Source organism: Bos mutus, chromosome 27, assembly GCF_027580195.1.
Source record: "Bos mutus isolate GX-2022 chromosome 27, NWIPB_WYAK_1.1, whole genome shotgun sequence".
NCBI lineage: Eukaryota > Metazoa > Chordata > Mammalia > Artiodactyla > Bovidae > Bos > Bos mutus.
The window spans coordinates 31,787,810-31,807,050 of record NC_091643.1 but is presented as its reverse complement, the minus strand read 5'-3'; the positions used below and the strand labels follow the sequence as shown (position 1 = coordinate 31,807,050).

General features: G+C 39.5%; 1 protein-coding gene across 1 annotated transcript in view; it reads left to right on the top strand.

The window, feature by feature from the left end:
• TENM3 (teneurin transmembrane protein 3) overlaps positions 1-19,241 on the top strand; it is a 622,438-nt gene that overhangs the window by 555,139 nt on the left and 48,058 nt on the right. Inside the window, 5 exon segments of the mRNA XM_070364068.1 lie at positions 872-1,015; positions 8,035-8,085; positions 8,088-8,283; positions 8,991-9,011; positions 18,174-18,406. Coding sequence (XP_070220169.1) covers positions 872-1,015; positions 8,035-8,085; positions 8,088-8,283; positions 8,991-9,011; positions 18,174-18,406 — 645 coding nt within the window.

The window sequence follows — 19,241 nt, the reverse complement described above, 5'->3', positions numbered from 1 at the left end:
TCAGCTCTTCTGACTGGAAGGACCAGTCACTTCAGCAGGATGATATTCATGAACCATCAAACCAGTTGTTTCGCCGCATGAGGGGACAATGCAATCAGAGTTTGATCTGTTGAGATATGCATACTGTGGCTCCAGGCTCAGGCTCAGAATACCAAAAACGAAAGGAAAACATGTTACCTGAAAATACAGTAGGCATTTTATCTTGAAATTAATATGTAATTTGGACTGGAATTTGTTCAGATCAGATAATTGCCTCTTCTCCCTTCACTTTGTTCTAAATTTTAAAATCCATGCTTCATTGTGAACTCTGAAGTTTTCCTTTTGAGACTTGTTCCTATTAATCTGCTGCTAATTTTATTGTTTATTCCTGATAAGAGCATGTGAATATAATGTTGTAACCTGGCTATCTTTGTTTGCTCTATTAAATCTTACTTAGCATAAATATTTTCCATAGCTTAATACTCCTGGAGACTAAGCATCTCTGATTATTCAGATAGTAAATAGTGCTTTTTGTTGTTATTGTCTGATCACATTTGGGGCTGATTTATCAATCTAACTAATGACTTCCCCAGTTGCTCAACCTAAGCTTCATTTTGTACTATGGACCCTTTGTGAAAAAGTGGTGTAGGGAAAAATACTAGTTTTCTATTAAGTCAATACAAAAATAATATTTGGAGATCATTTTTTTTTTCAAAAACCACCTTTTATATGATCAAATCTTCTCATATAAAAAATAGACTCTGTTCACAAATAAGTGGAAATATGGTCTCCAGAGCACATCTGTGAAAAAAGCAGTTTTATCAAGATAATAAAATAAATTGCATTTCTGCCTGTGGCTGGGAAGATGAACCATGATTTGTTCTGATTCCAGTGTCAGTGGGATACGAATATGAGTCGTGTTTGGACCTGACTCTGTGGGAGAAGAGGACTGCCATTTTGCAAGGCTACGAACTGGATGCTTCCAATATGGGCGGTTGGACATTAAATAAGCATCATGTGTTGGATGTTCAGAATGGTAAGAGCTTGTCCACAGATAGTTAATATCATTCACTTTCAAACCAGTTAAATTGGAGCAACATTTTATCCCATGCATGCTATAGGATCAGAATTAGCAGGGGGACAAAAAGTATATTTTTAAAGACTTCAAGGAATTCCCTGGTGGTCCAGAGGTTTAGACTCCATGCTTCCACTGCAGGGGACATGGGTTTGATCCCTGGTTGGGAAACCAAGTTCCCACATGCCACATTGTATGACCAAAATCATAAATAGATTAAAGACTATAAAAGCTTAAAATGGAAACTGTGTAATAAACTTGACAGTGTTCATGGTCTCATCACCAACATAGTTTTCCTAGAAAGTACTTGAGTTGATCCAGAGTGCTTTAGGTAGGTTTATGAAAAATGGAGGGAGGGGGATTTTTTAAGTAAAGAAAAAACTAAAATTCCAAGTGGCTTTACAAAAATATTTCTGCTGCTGCTGCCGCTAAGTTGCTTCAGTCGTGTCCAACTCTGTGCAACCCCAGAGATGGCAGCCCACCAGGCTCCCCCGTCCCTGGGATTCTCCAGGCAAGAACACTGGAGTGGGTTGCCATTTCCTTCTCCAATGCATGAAAGTGAAAAGTGAAAGTGAAGTCGCTCAGTCATGTCTGACTCTTCGTGACCCCATGGGCTGCAGCCTACCAGGCTCCTCCGTCCATGGGATTTTCCAGGCAAGAGTACTGGAGTGGGGTGCCATTGCTCTAATAGATCTTAATCTTTAAAAAAGTAGCCCGTTCTCACCATCTAGAATTTTTTAAGTTCTTCTTAGATTGCATTTGAGGGAAAGAAAAACTTTTCCCACTCAAACTGGATTACATATACTGTTTTTTGACTTTACAAATATTAGGAAAAAATACTCTGGAAAAAGGAAAGCAAGAATTAAAGAGTATTACTTGTTGTAGATCTGATAGATAAATATGCTCTGAGAAACACATGTCAGATCTCATAAACCAAGAGGTAAATTACTTGCAAAATGTGACCAACTTCATGTCATAAAGAACATTAATTATGTTAAACAAATTATGTTGAGTTTGCTGTATTACCAACATTTACCCACATCCTGGCTAGCTTCCCTGGTAGCTCAGCTGGTAAAGAATCCACCTGCAATGCAGGAGACCTGGGTTTGACCCCTGGGTTGGGAAGATCCCCTGGAGAAGGGAAAGGCTACCCACTCCAGTATTCTGACCTGAAGAATTCTATAGACAGCATAGTCCATGGGGTTGCAGAGTCAGACACAACTGAGCAACTATCACTTTTACTTTCTTTGGCTACATCTCAGATAATATACAAGTACATTCCCATAGAGAGAGGAGCCTGGTGGGCTACAGTCCATGGGGTTGCAAAGTCAGACACAACTTAGCAACTCAACAACTTTGCTAGAAAGGCAGAACCTTAAGGTAACTTGCTCTAAAATAAGAGATACCAAGGGAACATTTCATGCAAAGATAGGCACAGTAAAGGACAGAAATGGTATGGACCTAACAGAAGCAGAAGACATTAAGAAGAGATGGCATGAATACACAGAAGAACTTAATGACCATACAAAAAAGATCTTAATGACCCAGATAACCACGATGGTGTGATCACTCACCTAGAGCCATACATCCTGGAATGCGAAGTCAAGTGGGCTTTAGGAAGCATCACTACGAACAGTGCTAGTGGAGGTGATGGAATTCCAGTTGAGCTATTTCAAATCCTAAAAGATGATGCTGTGAAAGTGCTGCACTCAATATGCCAGCAAATTTGGAAAATTCAGCAGTGGCCATGGGACGTGGAAAAGGTCAGTTTTCATTCCAATCCCAAAGAAAGGCAATGCCGAAGAATATTCAAACTACTGCACAATTGCACTCATCTCATCCAAGCAAAGTTGTGCTCAAAATTCTCCAAGCCAGGCTTCAACAGAATGTGAACCAAGAACTTCCAGATGTCCAAGCTGGATTTAGAAAAGACAGAGGAACCAGATATCAAGTTGCCAACATCCACTGGATCATAGAAAAAGCAAGAGAGTTCCAGAAAAACATCTGCTTCATCTACTATGCCAAAACCTTTGACTGTGTAGATCACAACAAACTGTGGAAAATGCTTAGAGATGGGAATATCAGACCACCTGACCTGCCTCCTGAGAAATCTGTATGCAGGTCAAAAAGTAACAGTTAGATCCAGACATGGAACAGTGGACTGGTTCCAAATTAGGAAAGGAGTAAGTCAAGGCTGTCTATTGTAACCCTGCTTATTTAACTTAAATGCTCAGTTCAGTTCAGTTCAGTCACTCAGTCATGTATGACTCTTTGCGACCCCATGGACAGCAGCACACCAGGCTTCCCTGTCCATCACCAACTCCTGGAGTTTACTCAAACTCATATCCATTGAGTCAGATGTATGCACAGTACATCATGAGAAATGCTGGGCTGAGTGAAGCACAAGCTGGAATCAAGATTGCCAGGAGAAATACCAGTCACTTCAGACATGCAGATGACACCACTCTTATGGCAGAAAGCGAAGAAGAACTAAAGAGCCTCTTGATGAAAGTGAAAGAGGAGAGTGAAAAAGCTGGATTAAAATTCAACATTCAAAAACCAAAGATCATGGCATCTGGTCCCATCTTGATGGCAAATAGGTGGGGAAACAATGGAAACGGTGATATTGGGTTCCAAAATCACTGCAGATGGTGGCTGTAGCCATGTAATTAAAAGACACTTGCTTCTTGGAAGAAAAGCTAAGACCAACCTAGTCAGCATATTAAAAAGCAGAGACAGCACTTTGCCAACAAAGGTCCGTATAGTCAAAGCTATGGTTTTTCCAATAGTCATGTATGGAGGTGAGAGTTGGACCATAAAGAAAGCTAAGCATCGAAAAACTGATGCTTTTGAACTATGGTGTTGGAGAAGACTCTTGAGAGTCCCTTGGACTGCAAGGAGATCAAACCAGTTAATCCTAAAGGAAATCAATCCTGAATATTCATTGGAAGACTGATGCTGAAGCTGAAGCTCCAATACTTTGGCCATCTGATATTAAGAACTGACTCATTGCAAAAGACCCCGATGCTGGGAAAGATTGAAGGCAAGAGGAGAAGGGGATGACAGAGGATGAGATGGCTGGATGGCATTATGGACTTCATGGACATGAGTTTGAACAAGCTCCCAGAGTTGGTGATGGACAGGGAAGTCTGGCATATGCTGCAGTCCATGAGGTCTCAAAGAGTAAGACACGACTGAGCAACTGAACTGAACTGAAATTAAGTCTTACCATGCTAGTAACTCTCTGCTCTTCTCTTACAAACAGCCAAAGAAGGAGATTTCACGGTCTTGTCAAAATTAGCTTTTGTCTTAGCAGAAGTTTTCAGAGGTACAGAATGTTGAGTCAAGCATCCAGTACAACTAAATAAATATTTAACTATGATTGATGGGTACTTTTTCTAATTAATGTTGCTTTGATACTGGTTCTTTTTGTTTTGAAAAAAATGTTCATTGGAGTTGAAGAGGATACATTTTAAACTTCTAAATCCAGGACTTGAACATTCTCTTCTCCAGAAGAGAATTGAATGCGTTAATCAATAGTAATAAAAAGATTGTCCCACATGTCCTGTCTGATCATTAGCAGTGTCTAAAGCAGTGGTGGTTTCCGCCTCTGATGTTAGCCACACGAGGCTTAGCCTCAGTCTTTTAAAATGCAAAGCCTTGTGCCAGCCATGCCAGTGGCCGCTCTTGATTAAATTCTCTACAGTTGTGACTTCCCTGGTGATCCAGCAGTTAAGACTGTGCTGCCAATGCAGAGAATGTGGGTTCAGTCCCTGTTGGGGAACTAAGATCCCACATGCCACATGGCATGGCCAAAAAATTGAAATAAATAAAGGATACATTTTGATAGTCTCTCCAGTTATATTTCACATGGTTTGACATATTGCTGTATTCCTCCTGTTGCTGTGAAAGTCGCTCAGTCGTGTCTGATTCTTTGCAACTCCATGGACTGTAGCCCACCAGGCTCCTGTCGATGGGATTCTCTAGGCAAGACTGCTGGAGTGGGTACCCATCCCCTTCTCAAGGGGACCTTCCCAACCCAGGGATCGAACCCAGGTCTCCTGCATTGCAGGACAGATTCTTCACCACCTGAGCCACCAGGGAAGGTTCCAGAAGATCTTTATAAACAAACCCAGAGAAAAACCTCCACGTGTTTTCATTATTATGAGATTTTAGGGTAAAGTTCATAACCAGTTAGCCACAAGATTTCACCCAAGAAATTATGAACCAGTAAAAAGACTACAAGCCAAAAACTTCAGGAAAAGCCATATGTATGATATTCAGCACTCAGTGTAATATTCAGGAAGAATAAGAAACTCATAAATGTTCTGTGTGTGGATACATTTAATAAAAATACACACACACATTCTTCCAGAGAATAATAGATGGTTAAATTTTATTAAAATAACAGATCAGATGTAAAAATTGACCCCAAATTCCATCCTCCCCAAAAAGTTATAAATGATAAAATATATATTATTTTAAAATGCGAGGTAACCTACTTCACAGAGTGAACTGAATGTGATTTCAAATGTTATCCCAGAGCATTTTGACAAGTAGTGGCTTTTCAAAGTGACGTGTGTCTAATCGAATAAACAAAGTGATTTGTAATCGTGACAGGGTGGACGAGCAATGGAAATACAGTAAGGAAGATGAGAAGGCAGAAACATAGACAGTGACAGGTGTTTGCGCAGGCACCCTGGAACATGGAAATAAATATTCTAACGTTCATCTTTCTATTCTGTCATAACAGAGGAGAATCATGAAAGACCGATCGTTCTAAGTAATGACTGACTGAATCAGATGCAGGCGAGCCATAGGCTGACTTGTAGGATTTTCTGATGAAAATTACAGAACTGGCTGTTCTAAGAAATTATAGTTCCATCACTGTCGAATAACGCAATCACAGAAAGATCTTAGGGATCATTAATGTATTCTTTGAATATTCAAGGCAAAATGCCGTTTGTCTGTTTTTATGATCAAGCCTTATTTAGATGATTTTCCCTAAATTTGAATAAACTTGTTTTTTCAGTCCTGATTTCTTTATGTAAATTCGCCATGATTATTACATCACCCATGTGGCAGAGCATTAGAAAAGTAACAGCAGAATTCACCTAAAAAATGCTGAGCTCTAAGAGGAACACCATTATTCTGCTTTCTTCTTCACTTTAAAATTATCCCCAAGTGGAAAGAAAAAACACTTTCTCAAGCTTCCTGTTGGTACTTTCTTGGGATTGATTCTTTTAACAGTATATCTGTTAAAAAAAAAATGTATAAACAGCAGGTGGTTTACAGATAATAACATATTGAGAAGTGTCTTGAACATGTGAAACAATAACAGCTGACCATCCAGTTACATCATAGCAAAATGCAACCGGTGAACTATGTTTAATAATGGTAAATGAGTAAAATCAGAATCTCCACTCACATCTAGTTTCTCACTTTGAAAATATTTATTTAGGATTTTTTTTTCTCAGCTTTTTGTTGAAGACCAAAATGGAGCAGACTGGCATCTTGCCTTAAAATTATTGGTATTTTCACATCTAAAAGCAAAATTCACTTTAAATGATAAACTGCCCTTCCCAATTTTGTAATGTCTGAAATTTTGAATAATTACATGTGCATGCATTTTCATATCAAGTTGAAGTATAAGCAAGAAAAATACTCTTTCATGGTATAGTAATATGTTAAAGGTTTGATATATATTTTCTAGCTTTGTTTTCTGTAAAGTGTATTTAATTTTTTTACAACTCAGTGATAAACTCCTAAGGAAGAAAGTCATATTGTTGGTACATATTTTTATTAGTTGGGTTCATATGGAATGTTTTCAACATCATTTAACAATTAGGCAAACTTGCTGCACCCTAAAGAACATTGCGGGAGACCTGGGTTCAATCCCTGGGTTGGGAAGATCCCCTGGAGAAGAGAAAGGCTACCCACTCCAGTATTCTGGCCTGGAGAATTCCATGGACTGTATAGTCCATGGGGTCGCAAAGAGTCAGACAGGACTGAGCGACTCTCACTTTCAAAGAACATTGTGTAGAGATGGTTGTCAAATTTGGCTGCGTGCACATTAAGATCATCTGGAGAGCTTTTAAAAATCTCAATACCAAGGCTGCACCCCAGATCAATTACATCAGAATCCCTCGGGATGAGATCCCAGCATGAGTAGTTTATACAACTTCCCTGTCAGTTCCAACGTGTAGCCAAGTTTGAGAATCACTGGTGTCGAGAACTCAGTTTCTAATTTTTCTTGTTAGGCCTTTGTTTCTTTCACCTGACATTCTTTAAACCAATAACGGATAGCATTTTTTGCTCTCTCCTATATATCTTATTCGGAGAAGGCAATGGCACCCCAGTACTCTTGCCTGGAAAATGCCATGGATGGAGAAGCCTGGTGGGCTGCAGTCCATGGGGTCACTAAGAGTTGGACACGGCTGAGTGACTTCACTTTCATTTCTCACTTTCATGTGTTGGAGAAGGAAATGTCAACCCACTCCAGTGTTCTTGCCTGGAGAATCCCAGGGACGTGGGAGCCTAGTGAGCTGCTGTCTATGGGGTCGCACAGAGTCGGACACGACTGAAGCGACTTAGCAGCAGCAGCAGCAGCATATATCTTATTATATAATATTTTACAGTGGGTCATTGAATGGAGCTTTTTCTGAAAGAACTTTAGATAAAAGTTTTCCCAGTCCAAATCGAAAAGGCACCAAACTGTGGCTTCTGTACTGAACCTGGTAACTTTTCAACTTTACTCCTTTTTTTTTTTTTCTTTTCTTTTTTTACTTTTATTTTATTTTTAAACTTTACATAATTGTATTAGTTTTGCCAAATATCAAAATGAATCCGCCACAGGTATACATGTGTTCCCCATCCTGAACCCTCCTCCCTCCTCCCTCCCCATACCATCCCTCTGGGTCGTCCCAGTGCACTAGCCCCAATCCTTTTATCGTAAGAAAAATGCATTTTATCTCATCCAGGTATCCTGTACAAGGGAAACGGGGAGAATCAGTTTATCTCCCAGCAGCCCCCGTGGTGAGCAGTATCATGGGCAATGGAAGAAGGCGCAGCATCTCGTGCCCGAGCTGCAACGGTCAAGCCGATGGTAATAAACTCTTGGCCCCAGTGGCTTTGGCGTGTGGGATCGACGGCAGTCTGTACGTGGGGGATTTCAACTATGTTCGGCGCATATTCCCTTCTGGAAACGTAACAAGCGTTTTAGAACTAAGGTATGTCTCTCCTTGTTTGGGGGTTTTGATCATAGTGAAACATGCTTTTATTTTGAAATAATGTTGCATATGGTGTACTAATTTATTTACTTAAACATACCTTTCTAGTGTTTAAAATTCTCCTTAGAAAGCAGTGAAATTCTTGGTTCAAATTTGGAAAAGCCCAACACGTGTATATTGTGCCATAAATGTATGAAAGAGTATAAAATAACTTAGGATATAAAAATCTCACCGGTTCCAGTGAATTTTCTATACTCCAATAAGCTAGAACTATGGGTTTTAAATTTCTATAGTTATCTTTAGAAAAACCTTGTGTTATAAGTTGTTACACCTTTATTTCACATTGGTTGAAATTAAAGCATAAAATATTTTCCTACAATATTAGGACATAACAGTAAACAAACTAAGCCTATAACTTTCAACTGGAATATCAAATCTTCAAGTTGGGTTAACTCATTAACCATAATGCCAGTAGTTAAAGTAACAAATTGCTGTTTTTGCTTTGTTCATTAGGCATGTTTATCAAAATCATTCTGTTCTATAAACTGTTTGATAAGCCTTGACCTACAAAATTCATTCCAATGTTAGTTCTGCTTAAGTTAGCAATTTTCCATAAAATAATTAAAATCTCAGTATTCAGTTCATTATATAGAAACCTTTTCTAACTATGCTTTTTTTCTCCACCTTTTTTATCTGCTTCCACCAAGAAATAAAGATTTTAGACATAGGTAAGCATCTTGCTTAAAGGTTATTGTGTATTTTTGAATGTCCTTCGTATGTGTCAACTTGTCTCTCTGACATTGTTTTCTAAGAACATTTTATCATGAGAGGAAATTCAGCAGCAGAGAACATCTAAGGAATGAAAACCACACAAATGAACTATTATGATACAGCATATTGCAAAGCCTATATTGTGCAATATAATTTGAAAAATATTTTTGAGTTGGCTAACAGATTAAATTTTGTCACAGAAAACCATCATAATGAGCATCTCTGTGTAACAAAAAAGAAACCTGTAAATTTCAGGTACTGACTGTAAGCCGTATTGAACAGAACAACATTTGAAGCACACTTGGCAGAGTTTGAGGAGCGTTCAGTTTGACCAATAGCCAGGGCAGATCTGCTCTATGGGGCCCAAAGCTTATTCAATTAGGGGGCCTAGGTTAAAGAAGAAGAACCTAAAGATAGTTTACTTTGGTGAATTTTTTAAAACATAAGGTCCCGTGAACATGCTGCCAGGGGCCCTTGGACTTGGAAGGAACTCGTACAAGTGGAGGAGCCCTAAAGGTTAAGCTTTACTGACTTCCTGGTAAATTCATTGCTGCTGTAGTTTAAACTGTGTATTTCAGTTCAGTTCAGTCACTCAGTCGTGTCTGACTCTTTGCAACCCCATGAATCACAGCATGCCAGGCCTCCCTGTCCATCACCAACTCCCGGAGTTCACTCAGACTCACGTCCATCGAGTCAGTGTTGCCATCCAGCCATCTCATCCTCTGTCGTCCCCTTCTCCTCCTGCCCCCAATCCCTCCCAGCATCAGGGTCTTTTCCAATGAGTCAACTCTTCCCATGAGGTGGCCAAAGTATTGGAGTTTCAGCTTCAGCATCAGTCCTTCCAATGAACACCCAGGACTGATCTCCTTTAGGATGGACGGGTTGGATCTCCTTGCAGTCCAGGAGACTCTCAAGAGTCTTCTCCAACACCACAGTTCAAAAGCATCAATTCTTCGGTGCTCAGCTTTCTTCATAGTCTCACATCCATACATGACCACTGGAAAAACCATAGCCTTGACTAGACTGACCTTTGTTGGCAAAGCAATATCTCTGCTTTTGAATATGCTATCTAGGTTGGTCATAACTTTCCTTCCAAGGAATAAGTGTCTTTTAATTTTATGGCTGCAGTCACCATCTGCAGTGATTTTGGAGCCCCCAAAACTGAAGTCTGACACTGTTTCCCCATCTATTTCCCATGAAGTGATGGGACCAGATGCCATGATCTTCGTTTTCTAAATGTTGAGCTTTAAGCTAACTTTTTCTCTCTTCTGTTTCACTTTCATCAGAGGCTTTTTAGTTCCTCTTCACTTTCTGCCATAAGGGTGGTGTCAACTGCATTTCTGAGGTTATTGATATTTTTCCCGGCAATCTTGATTCCAGCTTGGGCTTCTTCCAGCCCAGCGTTTCTCATGATGTATGCTACATAGAAGTTAAATAAGCACGGTGACAATATACAGCCTTGACGTACTCCTTTTCCTATTTGGAACCAGTCTGTTGTCCATGTCCAGTTCTAACTGTTGCTTCCTGACCTGCATATAGGTTTCTCAAGAGGCAGGTCAGGTGGTCTGGTATTCCCATCTCTTTCAGAATTTCCCACAGTTTATTGTGATCCACACAGTCAAAGGCTTTGGCATAGTCAATAAAGTAGAAATAGATATTTTCCTGAAACTCTCTTGCTTTTTTGATGATCCAGCGGATGTTGGTAATTTGATCTCTGGTTCCTCTGCCTTTTCTAAAACCAGCTTGAACATCTGAAAGTTCACGGTTCACATATTGCTGAAGCCTGGCTTGCAGAATTTTGAACATTACTAGCATGTGAGATGAATGCAATTGTGCAGTAGTTTGAGCATTCTTTGGCATTGCCTTTCTTTGGGATTAGAATGAAAACTGACCTTTTCGAGTCCTGTGGCCACTGCTGAGTTTTCCAAATTTGCTGGCTTTAAACCCCATTTAAACTGTGTATTTTCCTAAGTTGAGAAAATTAATAGATTTGAGTTTTAAGAAGAAGTGTTTCCACTGACATTATTATGGAGGAAAAGACTTTCTTCAGGGCTCAAAATGAATGTAATTGAAGCAAATATATAGGCTCCAAAGTTTTCCAGATTCTATTTGCTCTGTACACTTAGCTGAGAAGATACAGGACAAGCTTGTATAATGTATGGACACTTTTTAACTGAGAAGGTTTCCTCAGGACAGCAAAAAAGAAAAAAAAAAAAAAGGAGGGGGGGCGGAATACGTTTGAAAGGAAAGCTAGCAAAAAGAAAAAAAGGCAAGGTATATTGGACATGCTCAATCTAGTTTGGCCATTAAAATAACTAATACAATGATATTGGATAGAAAAGTTAGTGATAGTTAACGTGAAGTCCTTGAGATGAATAAATCCATGTGACTCAATTAAACCTTTGTGCAGAGATTGACAACTAGGAAATAAAAAGCAAAGGTCAGCTAAAAGATGTGTAGCTGTCACATACCCATACGACCCATATCCACAGTCCCAAGACCTTCACCTAAGCTCCCCTGTTGATCTTACGCTATCAACTAATAGCCCAGCCACATGCAGAAACTAGCACAGAATTTCTCCAGACTTCTAAGCATGAAAAGCTCTGCTGTTAGAAACCACAGCTGAATATCAAAATTGTTCTGGCCTGGTCTTTTTAGTAACTGTGCAGAAGAGAAGACAAGCTGGTGTGTACACCAACTAAATGCAGAAACGCTGGAGGCAATACAGAAAAAATGATCAAAACAGCCACCTTTTTAACAGGCTGGGCTGTTCCAGGCCAGGCACAGTGCCAGATACACAGTGTTGCACACCCACACAGCAGCCCTTCAAGGTTACACAGGAACTAAGAGAGGCTCAAGGAGGTTATGTCTCTTCCCCCAAGATACGTAACTAACAAATGGGGAACAGAGATTTGAACCAGTCTGAAAAGCGTGTTCTTTACACTATACCACATCAGTTCAGTTCAGTTCAGTTGCTCAGTCACGTCGTACTCTTTGCAACCCCATGGACTGCAGCACGCCAGGCCTCCCTGTCCATCACCAACTCCAGGAGTTTACTCAAACTCATGTCCATTGAACCAGTGATGCCATCCAACCATCTCACCCTCTGTCGTCTCCTTCTCCTCCCACCTTCAATCTTTCCCAGCAACAGGGTCTTTTCCAATGAGTCAGTTCAACACATCAGGTGGCCAAAGTATTGGAGTGTCAGCTTCAACATCAGTCCTTCCAATGAACACCCAGGACTGATCTCCTTTAGGATAGACTGGTTGGATCTCCTTGCAGTCCAAGAGACTCTGAAGAGTCTTCTCCAGTACCACAGTTCAAAAGCATCAATTCTTCGGCGCTCAGCTTTCTTGAGAATCCAACTCTCACATCCATATATGACTACTGGAAAAACCATAGCCTTGACTATACGGACCTTTGTTGGCAAAGTAATGTCTCTGCTTTTTAATATGCTGTCTAGGTTGGTCATAACTTTCCTTCCAAGGAGTAAGCGTCTTTTAATTGATTTATACTATACCACATAGTCAGTTTTCATCTGTCCAAGTGGCCAGGTTTCTATAGGCTAATTCCCTGGATTTATAAAAAGCTATATTTATTTCACAATCATTTGATAAATTATGTAGAACTGTCATCTCTCTAGAAAAAAGTTTGTGAGATTAGAGCTACATTATTAACAATACTTTGTACAATGAACTCATTCTGTATTAGTACATGATGTTTGGCAGTGATGCTCATTGTAATCCCTGTCTCATGATCCTTCTCTGTACATTATCCCTGCTAAACATGGACTCTTACATTTACTTTATGTGCCATCCATGTAAAATACAATGGTTTAGGTTTTAAATTGATATCCATCTTTATTAAATCTGTGTTGACTGATCACTTACCATGTGCTGGGTTCTTGGACAGATTATAGTATTGAGACAAAGTCCATGCTCTCAGAACTCACAATCCGGTAGGGAGAACAAGATGTACATGTAACAGACTAAATGACATCATCAATATCACTCTTTGACACCTAATCACATGGCTTGTATTTTGAGAGTAAATGTGTGGAGGCTTCTCTGGTGGCTCACATGGTAAAGAATCTGCCTGCAATGTGGGAGACCCAGGTTTGATCCCTGGGTCAGGAAGATCCCCTGGAGAAGGGAATGGCAAACCATTCCAGTGTTCTGGCCTAGAGAATTCCATGGACAGAGGAGCCTGGCAGTCCATAGTGTTGCAATGAGTCAGATACAACTGAGCGACTAACACTTTTTCACTGTCTGTGAAGGGAGAGATTACGGGGAAATGGGGGTGTGTTTAAGGAAAGTTTCCTGGAAGGTTGATTTGACGCAGGTCTAAAATGAAATCTGCTGACACAGAACAACCAGGAGAAAGGAGAGCAGTCATGAAGAAAGAATATAGAACAAGTCAAGTTACTTGCTCATAAGAGATGAGTGGGACATGTTCTAAGAGAAACTCAATCCAGTTCAAAATTATGATAACATCAAAATGACCGTGTTGGTAGTAACGAGAGATCAGTAGGAAGGCAGGTTAAGGTCAGAGAGCTCAGGGCCTTGATGGCTCTAAGGAGTTACTCTCCAGTCCTGCAGAGTAGCAGACAGTGGGGAACCGTGGTCTGATGTTGAATAAGATAGCAGCATCTCAGAGTGGCCTTTTAGGAAGATGAATCTGGTGTCAATGTCCACAATGACATGAAGATCAGTTAGGAAGCTGTTATGTGAAACCATGAGATGCTAGGTACCTGAAATAGTCTGAGGAGTCATGAACGAATCAGCTGATGAGATAAAGGAAGGCAGAGAATGGACACAGTGTGTGAGTGATGAGAAAGAGAAAGATATAAGAAAAAAAAAAAATAAGGCTTTTAAGTCCACATCATCAAACAGATGATAATAATCATTGACAAAAATTAGGGATTCATTTGCTTAGTAACTAATTTATCAAAATTGATTTAACAAAACCAAGGTATTTCAGCTCATCAGAGCTTCTTCATTTAGCTTAAAAAATGAAAATTCTTTACAGATGCTTCTTCCTATTTACCCTCCAATATCATGTTCCTTGTATCAGATGATAGAATCCTACCTGGGCTTCCCTGGTGACCCAGCAGTAAAGAATCCACCTGTCCATGCAGGAGACGCAGGTTCAATCCCTGGGTCAGGAAGACCCCCTAGAGAAGGAAATGGCAACCCACTCCGGTATTCTTGCCTGGAGAATCCCACAGACAGAGGATCCTGGCGGGCTGCAGTCCCTGGAGTCACAGAGAGTCAGACATGACTGAGCGACTGAACAACAACAACAAAAGGATCCTACCTGGCTTTCTCCTTAGTCCCACTTTCCTGGCTAGCACACAAGTCATGAAAGACTTAGGAAAGGTGGTAGAAAGAAAAAGAAAAATATGTCTAAATATATAAAAATGAACAGGGAAGTCAGTTGTTAATGATGAAGTAAAGAAGAAAAATGAATGTTTCTTCTCTTCTTCCTATGCTTCATAGCATATCAACAGTCTCATTAATTGGACTGATGGGGGAAATAATAAATATATTGAATAATAAAATAAATATAAAAGCATTCCTAATGTTTTAACATTCAGAGTATTCTGTCATACCAAATGTTTTAAGTATTTGTCAGGATATTGTATCAAATCGTCTAGCTATACTTTAATTAATTGATATAAATACTACCCAACATATTAAATTTTTACATAAATGAGAGCTTCCAAAATGCTTAGAAAGTAAGTTTTTTTTATATATGTTCAACATTTCCCCCTATGATGTTCCTAGTATGTTTGCTAACAAACCCCTTTTGTAGGTAGTAAATGTTAGCTCATTCCTGATCCAATTCTTTAAAATTCCAAAACAAAGTAAACTAAATTCATTAACTAATACCAGCCAAGGGGCATTTCAGCATGTAATTCTAAAAATCAACTTTGTGAATTTTATATTACCAATTAAAAGATCAAAGAAATGTCAATCACAGGTCTGTGAAATTGAACAGATTAAAGTTTAGATAGAAGACTCTAAAAATTTGATTCAGCGCTTGTCATTGACTTCATAGTTAAAAATTAAGCAAGCACAAAAATATCACATCCCAAACCCAAAACCTTGCTTGCAATAATATAAACAATCTTTTGTTTGCCAGAAAATCATAGTTTTATGCATTAGTATAATTTATACACCTTCAGAAAAACTCTGTATTCCAAGGGCTGTGGTACAGTTTCCAACTGAAAAGTTTTATAAGTGTTAATAATATCTATTCTATAGCTTGGGCTTCCCTGGTGGCTCAAATGGTAAAGAATCTGCCTGCAATGCAGGAGACCCAGGTTCGATCCTTGGGTCGGGAAGATCTCCTGGAGAAGGGAATGGCTATCCACACTAGTATTGTTGGCTGGAGAATCCCATGGACAGAGGAACCTGGCAGGCCCATGGAGGTTGCAAAAGAGTTGGACACGACTGAGAGACTAACATTCTACACGCAGCTTGTCCTTTGCAAATATTTCTCTAGTCTAAGAAGGCTGAATGATGATAAAATAAATGAGGAAACCTAGTCTGCATTTACCACTGGATCTGTCTAAATCTATAGTCTAATTGAGTAAGACTTAGAGAAGACAGCTTGGATCTAGACAATTCAGGGTGAGTTAAGAGTTCAGGCACAGTATAGTATAGCATAGGTTCTTAACTTGATCTCAGCTTCTTTGGTTTTGATGCTATTAGTTGAAGTCTCAATGTTATCATAAACCTTTCTGAAATAAAAATCAGTTGGTCACCCAAGAAGGCTATTGTATATAATTCTGCTGAACAGAGATTCCCCCAAACTGTGCACTTGGTAAATATCCTGCACCCTCGTTACCAGCATCTGACAGTTGTCAGTCATCATAGCCTCACATTTTCACAGGAGATACATCACTGATAATAAAGCTCATCACCCATTTGTACCACCACCCCAGCCTCTCCAATGCTTTGGCTTTGCAGGAAGTTGGAAGGGCAAGAACCAACACCCCCTTCAGAAAACTCTTTGCTTAAATCAGGTGTCCTTGAATCCGAAACACATCACACAGGCTACTCAGAGCTTCTTGCCACAAGTCTATCAACTGAAAATTTCCACACTCACTTTTTTGTTCTTTGAGCGTTTCAATACAGATCCCCCCTTTTTTTTTTCCATTTAAGGGAAACTGGGTCCCAAGAAGCAGCTCTAATTTGCCATGGCAGGCTGCACTGTAGGGAAAGGAGCTCGCTCTCATTTCCTGCTGTTCTCTGGGAATATTTCCAGAGGCGAATGCTCCTCTCCAGGGCTGCATACGCCTCCACATTTGTTCTTCTGGACGATAGACTTCCGTGCAAAATTAGAGCCTTCACTTGATGGACATTTTTAAAGCCATTGGCAGATAGTGCTTGATTTAGAAATCTCTGTGTCTTCAAGGAAGGAGATGCTTCAGGACAGAAAATATAAAGCATCACTTTGGACCTTGTCTTTTTACCATTCCACTGGAATAAAAGTGATGTCAATAGATGCAAAGCTTATGACCTGAATGTCTATTATTTTTGGACCAAGAAAACTCATGCCCTATAGCTAAAGAGCATACCGCCGCTATTCAAGCAGGCGTCTCAGAAATCTGTTGTTTTCTTCTCAAAATGAGGGGCACCATGAAAAAGTATGCATTCTTCATTTACCTGTAGCATCATTCAACTAGAAACCATTCAGACTGGATATTTTAAGAAGGATCTGCATTGTTTTGGTAGTTTTGACATTACAGAATAATAGTAGGACTAAAGAAACAAATTGAACCTTTATTCAAGTTTAGAGAATTCTGTTTTCCTGATTTACATTTTCAGAAGGCAAGTTACAGTTTAGTTAACAATAATTATTACACTTCTACACAGGCTTGAGTCACAAGGCCAAAGACAGTGCAGTGTAAAAGGAGACAGGACCCAAGTCAGTATTAAGAATAGCTAATGCTCATGAGTATGTATTGTGTGGCCAGCGCTGCTGTCAGGATTTTACTTGCACTAGTTCATGTAACCCTCTCAACAGCCTATGAAATCTGCATTATTTTCACATTTACAGATAAGGAACCTGAGGCAAAGTTAGCTGGCTTGCTCAAGGTCACACAGTTTAGTGATGAAGCTGATGTTCAAACACGGGCAACGTGGTCCAGAGGTTATGCTCACATATATATACAGCTGGCAGGAAGATAAAATGTGTGTGTACATGTTTACAACCAACTGTATCATAATTAGTGTATAATCAGGGAGATAGGAAAAACTAGAGAATCTTTCCAATGTCATGCCTTCCAAAATAGACCCAGCTTGACTGAGTTACGACTGTGTCACAGCTGTATATATATATATCTGGAAGAGCGACTCTGCCAATACCAGACTGACTATTGGAGGGAATAAAAAACCTCTGCAAAATTTTTCTGAATATTATAATGATATGTAACTTTTTACCTCAGTACAAAGTAATAAACTACCACATTAAGGAACACAGTATGTCTTAGTGCATTTAAGATTTCAGGCATCAGGACTTCTCTGGAGGTGGTTAAGACTCTGAGCTCCCAAAGCAGTGGGCAATGGTTCGATCCCTGGTTGAGGAACTAGGATCCCACATGCTGCAAAAAAAATTTTTTTTTTTTTCCATTTTTGAAGCCAGGTGTTTTTGGTTTGATTGCAAGAGAAAACCGGAGATTTCCCTACAATGAGATGCAAGTAGAATCACTAGAATGTTACACTTGACTGGAGAGTTTGTTAGAAACCCCCTTCCCCTGGAATAATCCTTAAGCCTGTCACTCAAGGGCTGTGTGTTAATGGCTTTGCATTGAACCAAAAATATTTCAAGAGCTTGCTTCTTCGTTTAGGTTGGAAGCATATTGCCTTCTAAAGGTAATTACTTTTAAGATGGCTGTTTAATAAATTGTTACATCCTCAACAAGAGATAAGGAAAAGAGTCATTGGCACCAGTTCTTTTAAATCATTGTTTACAGTGCTGTTCATTTTCTAGTCATTGATGAGGAGTCGCAGTTTGTAATTAGTTTCTCATCATCTGTTTTATTTTGCTTTTAATTTCTGTGTTTTAGGAGTAATTTTTTTGTGATATTTCTGTATGATCTTTTCTTACAGCAGCAACCCAGCTCACAGGTACTACCTTGCAACTGATCCAGTCACGGGAGATTTGTATGTTTCTGACACTAACACCCGCAGGATTTATCGCCCAAAGTCACTTACGGGTGCAAAAGACTTGACTAAGAATGCCGAAGTAGTGGCAGGAACAGGGGAGCAGTGCCTTCCTTTCGATGAAGCCAGATGTGGGGATGGTGGAAAGGCTGTGGAAGCAACACTCATGAGTCCCAAAGGTACCAACCAGCATTTACCAATTGGAGGATTTCTTTTCATTAAAAAATTAAAAGGTGGAAAATCCAGTTAGTGCCTGATTGTGTTTAATGCTGAGTTAACATTTTCCTCTCAACTGTGTTCTGGAAAGCCGTTTCACATCTAGCGTTTTGAAAAGCCATTTAGTGTGAAACGGCTAAAATCCTAACGTTGATTTTACAGTAAAATCAACTATAGGTTGATTTTACGTGCTTGGCATTTTTTATTATCATACCATTTTTTTTCAACTTTTCAAGGAATCAAGCAAATCCTCAGTATCATTCAGGTCACATCCTTTTCAGCTTCAGGGAAGTGTCCGCATTCTTTCATTGTCCTGGAATTTCTTTGTCGTGAGTGAGTCCCAGGCCTCCCTAAGAACCATCACTAAGTGACCCTATTAGCCCTCACCCAGTTTGGAGCTACTAAACTTTTGTTTCTATGCCATGGGAAAAAAATGCTTGCTGTAATGAATTTCTGGAGGTAACAGGGGCTAAAAATTCTATGTGATGGAGGCCTCTAGCTTTTAAACCAGTCGGAACTGACTCCTTCTTCATGTATTATGCCGTTCATTACAGTGTTTTTCGATTTGAGCCTTTTTTTTTTTTTTATTATAGCAAGAGACTGTTATGTGAACACGGACTGGAAAAAAGTATTTGTTGTGCTGAATTATTCATCCTAGCAGATTTCATTGTAACAAGGTCAACAAAACACTAACCTTGGCTTAGATCTATTTTTGTTAGAATAGAGTTACTCTAAGTTCAGCATAACAGAATTTGACCTGTTTCTATAATTTATAGACAGCAACACTGTGCAGTGTTT